The sequence below is a fragment of the Aplysia californica genome, unplaced genomic scaffold, assembly GCF_000002075.1.
Source record: "Aplysia californica isolate F4 #8 unplaced genomic scaffold, AplCal3.0 scaffold00003, whole genome shotgun sequence".
Classification (NCBI taxonomy): domain Eukaryota; kingdom Metazoa; phylum Mollusca; class Gastropoda; order Aplysiida; family Aplysiidae; genus Aplysia; species Aplysia californica.
Window position 1 is genome coordinate 979,784 of NW_004797273.1, and position 15,810 is coordinate 995,593.

Sequence of the window (15,810 nt, forward strand, 5' to 3'; positions counted from 1 at the left end):
TTAGAATAAATATTTAATGAAATACTTTCCCGATTATTTTAGCGGTTGAATATGCATACAACATGAATTCAAGATTTGTTTTCATTCACAACTCAGAGTTGCTGCCTCCAGTGCCTGCCAGTAAGATTCTTGTGACTTGTGTGAGTGTTCTATCTCCAGGCCCTGTCTGGTCCCATCTCATTTTGAATTTTGATTACCCTGTCAAACAAGTCAGCCTTGGCCCCTGCTTACTTTGACAATGGTAGGCCTATTTATAATGTCTATCATTTAGCGACTTCTTTGCAATGGAGTGAAAATGTTTTTTCTTTAGGTTGAACTTAAGTGTTAAACAATTTTACATGAAATCACCCTATCAAAAGTTAATCCTATAGGAAAGTTTTGAGAAGATCCAATTAAGTTATAGGCCTACTATATTATAGGATCGGCTTGCTAGATGAATATGAGAAAACACTTTTGGGCAGAATACACGTTTGATGCTGTTGGTAAGAAACATGGATGGTGCAGGCGACTGTAGAAGTATAGTCCAAATGTTTTCTTTCGTCCACATTTCGAAAATTGAAATTTTACCAACTTTGTTTAATTTAAAAAAAATTTTTAGTAGGCCATGTTCTCATTCTTTAAAAAAGTTACGACCCCCTCCCACCCCACCCCCTCCCGAAAAAAAATAAATGAAAAAAAAATAACAAAACAAAACAAAGCAAACAAGCCCAGGTCATCAATAAAGGTCTAAGTTCATCAGATTATATACATTTTTACAAGAGAAATAACTTTATTGAGATATAACCAGCATCATCTTTGACATAATCGTGATTTTGACCCAACGGTAAGAAACCAGCAACACGGTTCAGTTATACGGGGTGCCCACTACGACTGAGATCGACCGATCAGGCCGATCGCCCCGACTCGATCGCCTCAAACGTGTTTGTTTTCAGTTTCAGGCGATCGGCCCGATCCAGCCGTAGTGGGGCTTATTATTTAAATTTTTAATCTGTTTTAATTGTGTGGTGGCAGAAGGGAGGTAATCAAGTAAACTCACGACTACTTTATCAGAACATTATGAGTTATAAACCCTAGTTAAGGTCACGTGACATCTCACATGATTCACTACTAGATTCAAAATGGCGTTGACATGTAAACAGGTTCTTCTCATGATTGGGATGTTGGTGACTGGGAGCATAAATACTCTTACCAAAAAAGCTCAACTCCAATGCGTGTAAGTATTAGTATTTTGTTGGAATTTCAAACTATATCTGTCCGAAAAAAGTTAGTGTAGCTTTCCAGATAGGTCTCCAAAGACGCCAAATCAAGGACTTTTTGTTCGTGAGGACCTCATCGCAACTGTGTCTCTACTTAGATTCTAGATTACTAGATATATATATATATATATCTAGACTAGAATCTAGATCTATATTAGATCTAATCTAGATCTAGACTCTACTTTTACTGTTGTGTCCTGTGAATTAAAATTATTATTCTCAGAGGAGACTCTTCATATTCCTGTTATCTCTCCTGAATCTGGTATTATTTAACTTCCACTCCTATTTCATGCTCCTGAAGCTGAAGACCTGCCTCTCTCATCCCGATTTAGTCGGGATATAGATCTATATATAGAGTCTAGATTAGATATAGATTCTAGACTATTCTAGATCTACATATCTAGATATCTATCCAGATTTTTTTCCCGCATTAAGTACGGCTAGCCTCTCCCTCTCGTCTCACACTTAGCTACCAGTTGTCAGTCATTTTCTACTAGATCTAGATCTAGATCTAGATCTAAATATTTGATGCGCTGAACACGAATGAATATCAACTTCATTTACGTCGCTAACCAGTTTTTGAAATGTTTGATGGTTCTTAATTTTAATCGAGCTATATCACACTATGCCTAACCACGTAGTAATTTGCGCTCTTTGTACCAATCGGGGGGTTTTTGGGAAAAAAAAATCTGAGGGGTTAATACAGGGTGGCAAACCGCCTTGTTTTGAATACCAGTCATTTTGTCACATGGTCATTTCATCACACCAGTGCAGTCATGGTCATCTAGTCACACCCCAAATCCACAAGGTTGAATGGAGACGGTCATTTCGTAGCACACTTGCGAACATCAAAGACTCGAGTCCGAGTTATGTTATTCGGACTCTGATTCTTGTCCAGCATGACATCACTTCCGACTTCCTGTGACTCGTGACTCCGGCTTCCTCTCCTACCTCACTCGTGACTCTCCTCAGGCTGGGTAGAGACCGGAATCACTTCAGGCAAAATGGCGTTTTGTGCAGGAGCCGAGTTTTTATCTTGATGAATTTGAGGCCGGCCTGAAAAGTTATAGCGCTTCTAATAAATGTTTATTTGTCAAGAGGTCATCAGAAGCAATTAAAGATGGCTCGTTAGCGTGTGTCGGGGTCGTATGGTCAGCCTGCACACGTGTGGCTGTGTGCGTGTCGGGGAGGGGGGTGGGGGGGGGGGGCACTATCGGTCCGGGCGTTGAACGTCGCATATGCATCAGTCTTTTTTCCCCCGGCAACTGATCATTACAATTATAAAAGCTAGTCTTGACGTAGATCTACGTAATGAATTGTACACTGGTCTATGGAATCAAAAGTTGCCGTATGCTCAGCTCTACACAGCAACACAACTTTTTCTTGGTAAACTATTGAGATGACACAGGCTTGTGTATTTGAACGAATCGCTCTTTTTTTTTTTACACAGCTAATAATATGCAGGTGCCAGGTGGTCTGCTAATCTTCAATTTTACCTTTTTCTACAACAAAGAAAGTGGGAAACATGGGGGGTGGGGGGGGGGGGCGTATCAATGAGGCGGCGGGCATTGGATCGGCAGAAAAGGTGTGGGGGAAACTAAAAAATGGCGGAAAATTGGAAGCACTGAACGTTAGATATATATATATATATATTTAGAATCTAATGAAGGTAGAAACATCAAATTAAATGACGTTACACTATACAACAATCCCCCCCCCTTTTTCCCCAACAAAAAAAAAATGAAAGAAAAACAACACATGAGAACAATAACAAGAAAAAAAATTACACACTAACAAAATAAAACGCCACAGAGTCAAAGAGGGGAAAATAAAAAGTAACAAATCAACGTGGTGACAACAAGTGAGAAAGACGAAGTGGAGCTAAGTTGAACTTTCTTTCAAAAGTAAAGAGGTTCGGTTTCTTTCTATTTTTTTTTTCTTCTTTTTTAAAATTTGACTTTTATTCCCAAAAAAATATTTAAAAAATCGAGCCACGATTGATTGGTCGCGGCCGCGACAAACGTAGAAGCTAGTTCTATGTGTCGTTAAATCAATAACCCTCCGTAGATCTAGATCAGACAGCGCACGAGTGAACACAACACATTAAGAGCACTCTTCATAGGCAACACGTCATATCTGTAGCGAAAAACTGTTTGGAACTGTAGCATTTCTTTATAAATATTTACTGTGGACATTTTTTGGACCGACTGAACCATATTGTATACGAACAATCTTTGGTAGGTCTATGTAATATCCGAAATTTGCGGGAAGGATGTGATTTCAGAGTGTTCGGAGAAATAGTGCCCAGCTTTATTTCCCAGAACGTTCTGAGAAATAGTGCCTAGCATTTTTTTTATTCGGACTCGAGTCCGAATATAAAAAAATGTTATACGGACTCGAGGCTGATGTCTTCCAAAACTCTGCTAGCATTATAACAATTTTGGAGAGAGATATAAGCGAATTCATTTCATCATGCATAATTGGAGTGTGATGAAATGACCGGTTACCCCTATTTACCCCTATTGTCATGGCAATCGCTCACGATTTTTGGGGGAGGGCTGGGGCTGTGCGAGTCGTCGTGCCCTCCTGATCAGCTTCACTGCTCATTAATATGTAGGCCTATTGACAACATTGAAATCTATCAAGTCAGATCAAGAGAAAGTTTTTTAAAGTATTATTGATGAAAAGTGTGGTTGGTAAGATCATAGTTCTGTTAAAAATAAATAAGCTATTTACGGTTACTGTAATTTTGCTAAAATCTAGACCCTTACTTTCCAACAAAACCCTACTGACTCTTTACCAGACATTGTTTTTGCTTTTAAAAACTATTGTTCAGCTATATATATATATATAGTTTAGACGAAGATTTACTTTACTTTAATAATTTATAAACTTTGAAAAAAGCTTAGTAAGGCTGATGTCCTCCAAAACTCTACTAGCATTATAACAATTTTGGAGAGAGATATAAGCGAATTCATTTCGTCACGCACAATTGGGGTGTGATGAAATGACCGGTTACCCCTATTATAACCCATATATTTTGATTTGGGTTTGAAATTTTCTTGAAAGTAATTGATTTCTTGCGACAGTTTTAGTGGCTGTATGTGTGATCTGTAGCAAGCAATACTGCAGTTTGACCCCCAAAGCAGTATACCTTCCATTCTCGCTGAAATATTTAAAAAAACTTACTGTCTTCTTCTCTAGGGCAGGAAGAACTCATTGAACCATTTGTCAGTAGGAACTCGGAACGTTATTTTCCGAAATACCGATGCCGGATTTAGTTGTTGACTCGCCCCAAGTTGTCGTGTTTGATCTTTTCCTGCTCTCAGAATTTTCAGATGATAACCTGATAACTAACTTTACAATTACGACATACAAATAATCGAAAACATTCGTAGGTCTGTTGTTACTTTCAAAACAAGCCTCATCCGAGGTCTAGTAACCATGCGATCACATCAAACACTTGGACGAGTGACAGTCGTTTTAACCCTTACACCACTAACTGCACTGACGAAACTAACACTCGACTGTTGCATATGAGGGATAAGAGATTTATTGGTACATTTGGTCGGTCGGCCGTAGTCGTTTGCCTAGAACGACTGTGGTTCGTGCAAATGTTTGGGTGCCCATGGAGGGGGGGGGGTCGGGTCGGTAAGCTAACCAGATCAAAGGCACAAAGCAGTTATCGTGGCACAAGTCGATCACGCCGGACTCATCGCCTCAAAAGCAAACGTGTTTGTTTTCAAGCGACGAGTCGGGCGATACACGACCCAACCCGAGGATACTTGGACTAGGACTGCTTGACGTGATGCTTCAGGATTTTAAAAATTGATAAAACACACACACACACACAAGCAAACAAACACACAAATGGCAACACAAAAATGCACTATATAAAGAAAAAACACTTTAAAACATTTTTATAGCGCACTACCATCATTTGGAGCTGTTGGGATCGATAAAAGAGAAATCAAGTTAAAAAAAAATTTTTTTTTCCCTCAGATAGATAAAAATCGGCCCAAATCTCAGCCGCCCATAAGAATGAAGACTAGTTTTTATGGTGGGCCTCTCGATAATCGTCTTGAGTCACAATGCATTAATCTAGATGAGATCTATGAAGACATTAAAAAAAATGTTGTAATCATCATGGTACTGGCTTAAGGTGGTGGAATACTTTTAGAAGCCCTGCACCTTTTAAACAAAGACTGCTTTAAAAAAATGTGAGGCAGCGTGGTGAAATCAGGCGCTCGTCAAAATACAGAAATCGGGGAAATAAGCATTTCACCGCCAGTTTGGAAATTTTTATTGAATTTTTATTTTTTGCTCAACCTCTTTTACGTCCATATAATAACACATTTAGATGTGAATTTTACTGAAAAACATTGATTAAAGGCACAAAACAAGTCATTTTTCTGTTTTCAAGGACTTTTTAGCTCTTAGTTTTACCAAATTTTGGTGGCCATTTTCTTGCTAATTTTACCACTGAAACCAGGCAACTTTACTTCCTTCAATTGCAAATAACTTGAGTTCTATTCAAGATAGATGGATATTTATTTCATCGGAGGCAAGGCAAATAAATCGGCTTTCAGATGATACCAATGACCCTATATCAAAAATTGACGAGCACCTGATTCCACCACGTCATGCCACAAATGTAGAATTGAAAGATAAAATCCAGGCTTTCCAACAGTCATCAGGTCAGACATGTGAAGAATGTGAGTTCACTACTGTTGAAGAGACAATGAAAGTGGTAGGGACAAGTCTCTCTTTAGAAAAATGTCCATGTGCTGTTAGATTTTATAAGGAAGGAGAAGAGGGGGGGGGGGGGGGGGGGAGAAGAAATTAGCCTCCTAAAAGGAAAGGGCACCTAGCTATATTATATAATGACACCTCAATTGCGTCTGAAAAGTGAACACACAAGAAGTAGAGAGATTACTATTTCCACTTTCAGTTTTACTTTTATATGATTTCCCTGTAATTTATACGTCTTTGATCATAGAATAAAGTGGGGAGTTCCTTTCTCTCACTTTCAATGTTTTTCACCATAATAGCATCATATGTAGAAGCCTTCGCCTCGAAATTGGGATTTATGAGCTGATGTTCGTGTGAGTGAATTCCCCTTACTTCTCTTTTGAATCTTCTTCTAGGTCGCACCTCTCTTCAGGAGTTCGAGACTGAGTCTGATTCATTTCTTTTATGTTTGATATTGTGTCATATCATTGATACATAAGACTGCTCTCTTGTGAAAATATATTTTGACTCTTTAAAATATTTCAGATCAGAGGGTTACAGTTATAAGAATGACAACGGAACATCAGCAATACCTCACAAGTTCGACCATCCATGGTTTCAAACCTGGCTGATGTTCATCGGTAAAGTTTGGTTTAATACGAATATATATGTCATGTCCCTCCCTGTTCCTGTATAAAGAGACGAACCTGGCTCCTAATGAATACTGAATGCTCCCCACTTTATATTTTATTGTAATACAGACAGTTTGGAGATACAAAATTGTTCAACCTCTGTCTCTGTCTATCTTTCCCTCTCCCTCTCCCCCATCTCCCTCTCCCCCATCTCCCTCTCTCTCTCTCTCCCTCCCTCCCTCCCTCTCTCCCTCTCTCTCTCTCTCTCTCTCTCTCTCTCTCTCTCTCTCTCTCTCTCTCTCTCTCTCTCTCTCTCTCTCTCTCTCTCTCTCTCTCTCTCTCTCTCTCTCCCTGCTACCTCTCTTTCACAAAAGTGAAAGCTCAAGTTTGTCAAATAAGTGTATGTTGTTCATTTTTCATACTGTCTTCTTTATCTGTTTTAAAAAAAGGACTCACAATAAAGTGTTGCTCAATCAGTGCTGAACATTATCATGCTGTCAGATAAATGAATCTGCTTATCAACTTGAGAGGGTGTTGGTCAGATAACAAAGCACGTTTTTGATACCTATATATAGAAAAAGATGTCACTCATGAATGTCATGCATTTAAATTTGGAAATGCTTCCTTCGTCAAATTGTTGGTGAGATGGCATATGACAAAGACTTTAGCGTACTTCTAAACTCATAAGACACATGACCTTATTTAAAAGTTATACACATTGTATGCTGAAAACTTGCAATTTAAAATTACAAATTTTGTCCTTTTAAGGAAATAAGGGAAAAGAGACTTGTATTATATTTAAAAAACTGCCAAAGAATGAGAGACTGTTGGTCCCTTTAGTTGACTGGTTTTGGCCTATTTTTCTCATGGGGAATCAGATAATAGTTTTGGAAAAAAGTATTCCTATAAATTCCCAAGTATAAGGTCAATTCAGTGAATGTTTTATGTTAATGGAAAAGTTATTGAGTGTACTTTGTTTTGAGACAGTAATTATGATAATGAGTGTATGCTGTCTCAATTGTATTATGTGACATTCTTTCTATTTGTAATGTAAAAATGTTATAATGATATTTTTTTCTCCTCTTTACATGATATATGTAAAGCAAGGGAAACAATTGTTCATGGTGAAATTGATTTCATTTCTAATTTATGTTGAGGAATGTTCAGTTTTATACAGTAGACCCAAAATTAAAATAAATTAAGGCCAATTGGTGGGGTAGTTAATGTTCGTCCTATCATCCCCATTGAGTCACGGGGTAGGCACCCTCTATCCCATTCCTAATGGAATCAACATATGTTTGGCATTGTGGTGAAAACAGGCGCTCGTCTACCTGAACCAGGAACTGTTCATCTAGTGGGACAATAATTGAAGCTTCTCTTAACTCTTTATGTTTTTGTATTTCTGTTTTGTTTGCTGTTGTGGTAATCAAGTGTACATTCATTGAATACTTTTTTAAAATTTTCAGTGTCCTGGACATATGTATTCATTGCTTTTTTTGCTTAAAAATGCTTCATTGCAGGGGAGAGCACTTGCCTAATTGGTCTGTTTGTTATGAGAAGACGGGAAAGAAAAGAGCGGGAAAAAGCGGTGAGTCTGCATTATATAGACAATTTGGTAGTTTTATAAGGTACTTTTATCTGTCGCAGTTATGACCTTTTGTGTTTGTGTTACTATTTACAATGAGAAGTTGATTGACCCTATCCGTACGTCGTGTTTTACTATCATATCCATACGATGTGGGGAACTCTGTGCCACAACTTTCCAAAGAGGAAATTTACTCGTTAATCTGATCCGTTGGCTTTGCATAGCAGTCTCAGTGAGAAATAATGGAAATTTCAAAGAGATCTTCGTACTAGAAGTATTCTAAAATGTGAAGAATACAACCCCGGGGGTACAAAATGACTCCAGGGTGTACGGATAGGGTTAATATGAATATTGCCTTTTATGTAATATATGAATTTGAACTTATCGGCTAAACAATTATTTATACTTTTGGTCATAACAAAGGTTAAGAGTTGAATTGTTACATACGACATATCTTTATTTTTTCAGCTGATTGTTTTGTTTTTACTTCTTCAGATCGCGTGGTCTGCAAAAGTGGGACACCAACCGCCTGAAGCACCTGAAAGTCCTAGGTACAGGCCAGAAGTAAATCATAATATATTGTGTCACGATGGTGTTTGTAGTCTCTCAGCAAAGATATGTCTTGGTAAAAGTAAAATATAGCCCCTTATTTCAAACTCCTTGACCTATTGTGCAGCATGTAGGGTTGTTATGTGGGATTGCAGCCTTCTCTTTCAGGAACAGGAAATAGCTGGTTGTGATTGTCATAATGCACTAGCATGAGGAGGCGCAATGAACTTTTCTTTTACCAACACATCAAAAGAATTGCTTTGGTGTTAAATTTAAGTCATTATACAATATTCATATATTCTGTCGCATTTCACCATTTCTGAATACTTGTACATTATTTTTAAATTTGTAGTCCCAATATTGTTTGCAACAAGAAATTCTAATGGCTGAGAGGAATAGCCATTATAATAATAATAATTTTGTCTTCACCCATTTATAATGCCATTCATTATAATGTTTGGCAGCTTATTAATGTGGTTCTCTTTTAACAAAAAACTTGACTGACTTGAATAAAAGTGTGCCCTTCACATACTCCTTAGTGACTGTTTTTGTTTTAATATAATAAACTATTCACTTTCTGTGTGGAATTGTTTGGAATAGGGTAGGTCTTATTTTTTTTCTGTGCAACTTTTGTTTTCTACCTTCTCTTTGACTTGATGATGAGATTATGAGATTAAAAACATGAAGAAGAAAATTGGTTGCTGCAAAGTCAAATATTGTTCTACCACTGTCTTTTCCTTTTTTTTTTTTATTGCAATGTAATATTGCTTTTATTTTCTCTGAATTGTTGTAAACCCTTCTATCGCCATATGATTTAACTTTGGAGTGAAAGGGGGCATTTCAAGTTGTTTCATTGCTGCTAAAATACTAATTATTCCCTTACAAATGATAGTAGGGCCATAAGATTTCTCAGGATGATAGAACAGTTGTTTTTCTATTTCATTGTAAGATTAATACAGTTATACTATAGTAATGTTCCTCTTTTTGACTTTACAAGAACTAATAAACAAGGCCCAGGACTACTGAGGTTTTGTGGCAATGCCCGAATTAAATATAGCCCAGGATAGATTTTGGAGAAGCTGCAAAAGGGTTTGCATCTGACCTTAAATCTCATTTATGTGTTCTGACTTGGTTGCAGGGTGTTCCAGTGGATCCTCTTAATTCCAACATGCTGTGACTTGCTTGGCACATCTCTAGCAGGTAATTGTGAGACATGGTTGAGACTGGTTTGTAATGGTGTGTCTTTTTCCTTTGAAAGTGTTTCTGTATATCTGTTTTACTTTTCCCCTCTCACTGAATGATCATTTTTGTTTTAATGTGCTTCTTTTAACTAGAATAAACGAGGTTACAAACATATTATGAAATGTATTTGTGTTGTATGATTTTTCCAATTTGTGGCACGATATTGGTTTATTATATCCAGGAATATCCATATTGACTGTTAGGAAAAGAATTGTTTGTGGTTTACAGTATTTATTCAATGAGCATACAGTTGTGCTGATTGTCTTCTTTTTTTGTTTCGATACGAATGTGGTAAGCTGGTTGATTTATGCCTTGGCTGACACTTGCTGGCATATTGACTCATCTTTCTTTTAGACCTTTATGTTTATTAAGTCCATGGGGTCTCTTGGTTTGTTTCTGCTCGATGTTCCTAACTGGTCTGACTTTTTACTTACACACCAGTGTATTGTTATTTTAAAAATTAATTGTGACTCAAGACGACCTTCTTGTGCCTGAAATGGATATCTTTTAATGATTTATTGTAGTGAAATGACCTAGATTGTGATGTAATTTCTTTTCTTTTTGTTCTGGACATGCTTTGCAATTATGTTAGTTGAAAATATATTTTCTTTTGGGGGCATTAATCATCCCAGCAAAAAGATATAGTCTTTCTTATCCTATAAAAGAAGCCTAACACAACTCTTTAAGTTCAGACAATTCCTGTTATTGCTTGAGAATTCTTTTCACTGAAAAATTCTGACACCTGTAGCCCTTAGCATTAAACTCTCTTTTTCCTTTGCTTAAGACCTGAACTATTTCAAATCTTTTTGTTCAGGCATTGGTCTCATATACGTGGATGCCTCTGTGTGGCAGATGTTGAGGGGAGCCATCATCGTCTTTGCTGGGATACTTTCTGTGAGTGTGACTGAAGTGTGCATTTAGAATTACTTTATCATTTTCAGTTTTCGTAGAAAGTATAAAGAGGTGTTGAACTGTTATAAAAATGATAGATATATCCAGACATGAAAGCAAATACCATCCATCACTTGCTTTGGCCATTTTGTATTGGTGGTAACATATTAATATTAAGCCAATTAGAAAAACTCACGTGCACATGAAAATGAAAAAAAAAAGAAGCAATATAATGGTAAGGGAAGTTTGCTCTGCAACAAAATCACGTGTGAAAAATTAAATCCCCCAGTAAAGATTGAAATTGAACCATCATGCTCTGTTTTTCCACTTTTTGCCCTTCCGTAGACCAATGGTGACCTTCAATTGAGATGATAGTACTTACATGTATTAATCTTTCTTTTTACCTTTGATATAAGCCTTTTATAGGAGCAGTTTGTCTTTCATAAAAGTTAGGTGTACTAAGATTCATACATGTGTAATAAATTGTAAATGGGACATGCTTAGTAAATATGTTACACTTTTTGGTATGTTTTATTTTTTCTATTCCTCAGCGTTATTGTAGCATTATAAAGTTTCAAAAATGTAAGGCAATGATAGTGCTGAAAAAGAAAAGTAATATTGATTGACATTTCCCTGGGGGTTTTTTCCCCTCCATTTAACACCAAGAAACTACAATAATTATGTTTGTATGTTTCTTGGGTGTTATAGAGAGTCATTAATGAAATTGAACTCAATATTCTATTTCCATTGTTAACAGACATTTTATTTTGTTTTTCACCCAGCGTGTGTTCTTGAAACGAAAGCTTAAAGCTATTCACTGGCTGGGGATGTTTGTCACCATGATAGGCCTGGTGCTGGTCGGATGCTCCAGTGTGTTCAAAAATAAGAACAGTCAGGGGTCAAAAGCTGCTTTAGGTATGTCTATTCCTGTCTGGTGTTCAGTAGCTGTTATATGTGTTATGACATGGTGAACTCTTTGAACCCCATCGGACACTGGGAGCGTCCGGTGGTAATAACCCTGTTCCCCAACGTACTAGTGAAAACTGTTTCATTTTATTTAGTGCTAGTTTTTGCTTGTTTTTCGAAACTATTCCGGAACCAAATTTTTTTAGTAATGACTAAGCCTTTGTTTCCTCTATTTAGAAGTTGGAGGCAAGCTTTTGGGGTTTTAAAGAGACATAGTGCACTAGGTTTAGGTGACTAGAAAAATACTCCGGGGAGCGGTAGAAAAAACTCAGGGCTTTAAGAAAGAAGGCACTTGCCAATACTGGGCATATTTGGAGCTATTGGTATCGTCTTAGAGCATGTTCATTTGTTTTGGTTTTGATGAAACTCATAATTTTAACGAGCACCTTATTTCACCACGATGGCAGGTCCTACCTTTTTTTTCCCCCTTTTTTTCTGTCTTACTCTCCCTCATTAAATGACTTTTTTTATATTGATATGCTACATGAATATCTTGGTTGATTTATGATTAATTTTATGCTGTTTTTTTATTCAACAATCTCAGGTATTGCCTTGATTTTAGCTGGTCAGCTAGTCAGTGCAAGTCAAATGGTTCTAGAGGAGCTATTCCTGAAGAAAAGGAATTTTCCCCCGCTTCAGGTATATTTTCAGATTATTTTGTGTTAAGATTTCAAGATTACGGTCTTGGTATGGATTAAAAAGACTGCTGTTATAACTGCTTGGTGTTTTCTATTTACTCTTTTTTAAAGGTTGTGTTATTGGGTAAAATTGATCCAAGGATCACAAAATGAATTTTTAAAATTGAAAGAAAATTTTTGCTAAAATGATGAAGGAAATTTGAACATGTTCCAGATTTTGAAGAGTAAGTTGATTACAATCTAATTTAACCCTAGTCTTCTGGATGGTCCGATTTCCCTAGAAGCCTGTAAGGGGGCCTCTCAGACCCCACTATTTATCTTTTGTATTTTATGGATAAGCTTGGTGGTTGATCATCATTTACAGAAACTTAAACACAGAAAGGTTGAAACAAAGCACCCAAGACTACAAATACAGAAATAATCTGTTTAACGAACAAATTTATTGAACTTTATATATCATATATATTAGTTGGTGAACAACTTTGAATAAGGTTAGACTGAAATCAATGCAATTCTGGCTCTTTTTTTCCCTAATGATTGTGGGTTGGTCATGTCATGAACATGCTGTTTTTATTGCTGAATAATGAGATTGAATTTATATGATGATGTGGTAGTTTTTCAGTTAAAAATGAATCTCATGTAAATGCCCAAGAAGACTTAATTACGGTAAATCATAATTAGGATGATTCCAAAATAGTGTGGTACATATAGTAACTTGATACCAGTACTGGCACCGAAGACCAGGAGACAAGTGCTCGGAATATGAGTGTCTACTGACAGTGAAGACAAACGCGAGTGTTCCCCACAAACTGATATTCCACAAGATATTCTGTCCTTGTTTTTCTGATAAAGTCCACAGCGTTTCCTCTTTCTTTGCCCATGTTCAGTGGCCAGTGCTCTTGCTTCTTTGGTCTGGGTAAGTGGTGTGACACCACAGAGAAGCTTATCAAAGGGTGTTTGAAGAATACCTGGGAGGAAAATAACATCGAACCAAAAGTTTTGTCGGAAATGCCAGAAATATACCTGTTGGGGTCTGCGAGGCCCCCATCCAGAAGACTAGGGTTAAGAAAAGAGAATATTGTGTCTTTGACTTTGGCACCTGCCTATTTTTGTTGTGATCTGTCGAGACCTTTGCTTTTATTCCTGCTGAGATGTTTGTGAGTTTATTTTCATGGCCTATATTTCAAAAGAGAATGAAAGAGCCAAATATCTAGTTTTCTCAACTGATATAGGCAGATTTTATGTTTTAACTATTATTAAAGGTTAGATTTATATGGGGAACAGACATGAGACAAGCAAGTGCAGGTATGTGTGCACACACATATACACACACACACGCACACACACACACACACATACGCACACGAGTGTTCTTATGAATGAAAAGAATACAAAGGAATGTTGTTTTTAGTTTAGAGAGACAAGTACATTTTAATAAAACATTATTTTGACTTAAACCTTAATTTTTTTGTCTTATCCAGGTGGTGGGCATGGAAGGAGCTTATGGAACTCTGCTCATGACCTTTGTAAGTATCTAGTGTTGTGTATACTTGGTGCCCCTATGATTGTCATGTCAATGTGATTAACCAGAAAAATGTAACGTTTTCTTTCATACATATTACCACTGAACCTGCTCAAATCACCGACTGTTTAAGACGATCACCTGCACAAACGACCACTTCCCACTTCTCCCCTTCCATTTTTCTATATTATTTTAATGACTATGACGTTGTTCAAGAGGACGGCCTGTCTGAGACGGCCACTTTTCTCCTGGACTGTGGGTGGTTCTCTTAGACAGGTCGGACTGTAGTTGGAAAAAATTCTCATTGAAGTAGGATGGCAGGGTGTGATTTACAGTTTTAGTTTTTTAAAATGAAAATGGCTTGCAATACTTGCATTATTTTTCTTCATGTCATCGTAGTTGTTTTTAAATACGCTATTAAATGCCCTTGTCGGTCATTAATTAACCCATCCACACAAAGAGGCCAAGCCTTGCTAAAAATTTAAAGGGCCAAACTGGTGTGTGTCTCCTTTTTTATTCCCTCCAAACACACTATCTCTTTGTGCATGGTCCACTTTCAGACCATGTGTTTTTCCATATGAAGGTAGAGCACTCTGCAATGAATGTTGTATTTATGTCTTGACTTAGGTTTTCTCCCCTACCCCTTCCCTTCAATGGATTGTGTCAGTCGTACATTCCAAAATACTGTCAGTGGGTGGCTGGCGGGTGCTGTGATGGGGTTTGCTCCTTCTTTCCTTTAAAAAAATCCATCGTCCCTATCTCCCCTCCTTCTTTTTTGTGTTTGTTACTCTCTTGCAACACCTCTAATCTTTGGCACTTATATGACCTTATTGTGTTGCAAGTTCCGTAAAACTCTTACTAAAACTAAAACTAAAATACTGTCATCTCTGTTGTAGTGGTTAGGCTTTTGGTCATTGCACTCTGAAGTTGTGAGTTGTATTCCCAGATGGGGAAGTTACTCTACCTTGTAGAATATCTCAGGGTATCAGCTGAGGATGGTAGGTGGTTGGCTAGTGCTCTGGTGTGGTTTGCCCCTTCTTCCTATAAAGCATCTGTCATCTTTATCTGTTTTTGCTCTTTCTTTGTGTATGGTACTCTCATGCAACACATCTAATCTTCAGCAAGTATACGACTTTATTGTATTGCAAGTGTTGTAAAACTCTTTCTAAACTAAAAGCCAGGGATGGCAGTGGTAAGCAAGGTCAAAGAAGCCCACCCCTACATGATCTCTTCATTGCGTTATGAAACGTTTACAGCCATTTATTTAAATCATTCACCATCCAAAATGTATTCTTATGTATGAAGAGTGCTCGTTCATGACAGTATGTCATGTTGTCCATTCCCCTTTTTTTATTTTTCTCAAGTTGAACACACTTTGCAGCTTCATGTTACTGAAAATTGTAATAACGACCATTGTCCGTTATATAGGGATTAGGGTCTTTGCTGTCGCAAGCATGAATCCAGAGTTTGATTCATGAGTGGGAACAAATATTCATTGATTTCTGCTTACCCCGAGATAGAACATCAACACTAAAAACTATTTTTTTTAAATTAATAAAATTGTGATAATGCTGTTGTGTCAATAGCTATTATTAACATGTTCTTATGCTCAGTAGACTTGTAAACAGGCTGATTCGTCTATGTCATGGTCATAACTGTGCTTGAACTGCTTACGAGGAACTACTGCCTTTTCTTTCCTTATCCTTACTATCATCATTTTTCCTCTCTACTTCTTTTGTATATTTGTCACTCTCTTGTGATCCGCTATTTTCAAGGTGCCTTGATAGTCGAAGCAGAC

General features: G+C 37.2%; 1 protein-coding gene across 2 annotated transcripts in view; it reads left to right on the plus strand.

Annotated features, from left to right (window-relative positions):
- Positions 1 to 1,103: 1,103 nt before the first annotated feature.
- Positions 1,104 to 15,810, plus strand: part of LOC101859209 (solute carrier family 35 member F6) — a 24,598-nt gene continuing 9,891 nt past the window's right edge. The window contains exons 1-9 of one of the 2 annotated variants that reach the window (XM_005089098.3): positions 1,104 to 1,213; positions 6,534 to 6,628; positions 8,140 to 8,207; positions 8,700 to 8,755; positions 9,892 to 9,953; positions 10,810 to 10,889; positions 11,669 to 11,801; positions 12,397 to 12,491; positions 13,972 to 14,016. In XM_005089098.3, coding sequence (XP_005089155.2) covers positions 1,119 to 1,213; positions 6,534 to 6,628; positions 8,140 to 8,207; positions 8,700 to 8,755; positions 9,892 to 9,953; positions 10,810 to 10,889; positions 11,669 to 11,801; positions 12,397 to 12,491; positions 13,972 to 14,016 — 729 coding nt within the window. In that variant the 5' untranslated portion in view covers positions 1,104 to 1,118. Of the gene's footprint in view, positions 1,214 to 6,259; positions 6,362 to 6,533; positions 6,629 to 8,139; positions 8,208 to 8,699; positions 8,756 to 9,891; positions 9,954 to 10,809; positions 10,890 to 11,668; positions 11,802 to 12,396; positions 12,492 to 13,971; positions 14,017 to 15,810 lie in introns of those variants that run through there. The other variant, XM_035968201.1, reaches the window with a different exon arrangement.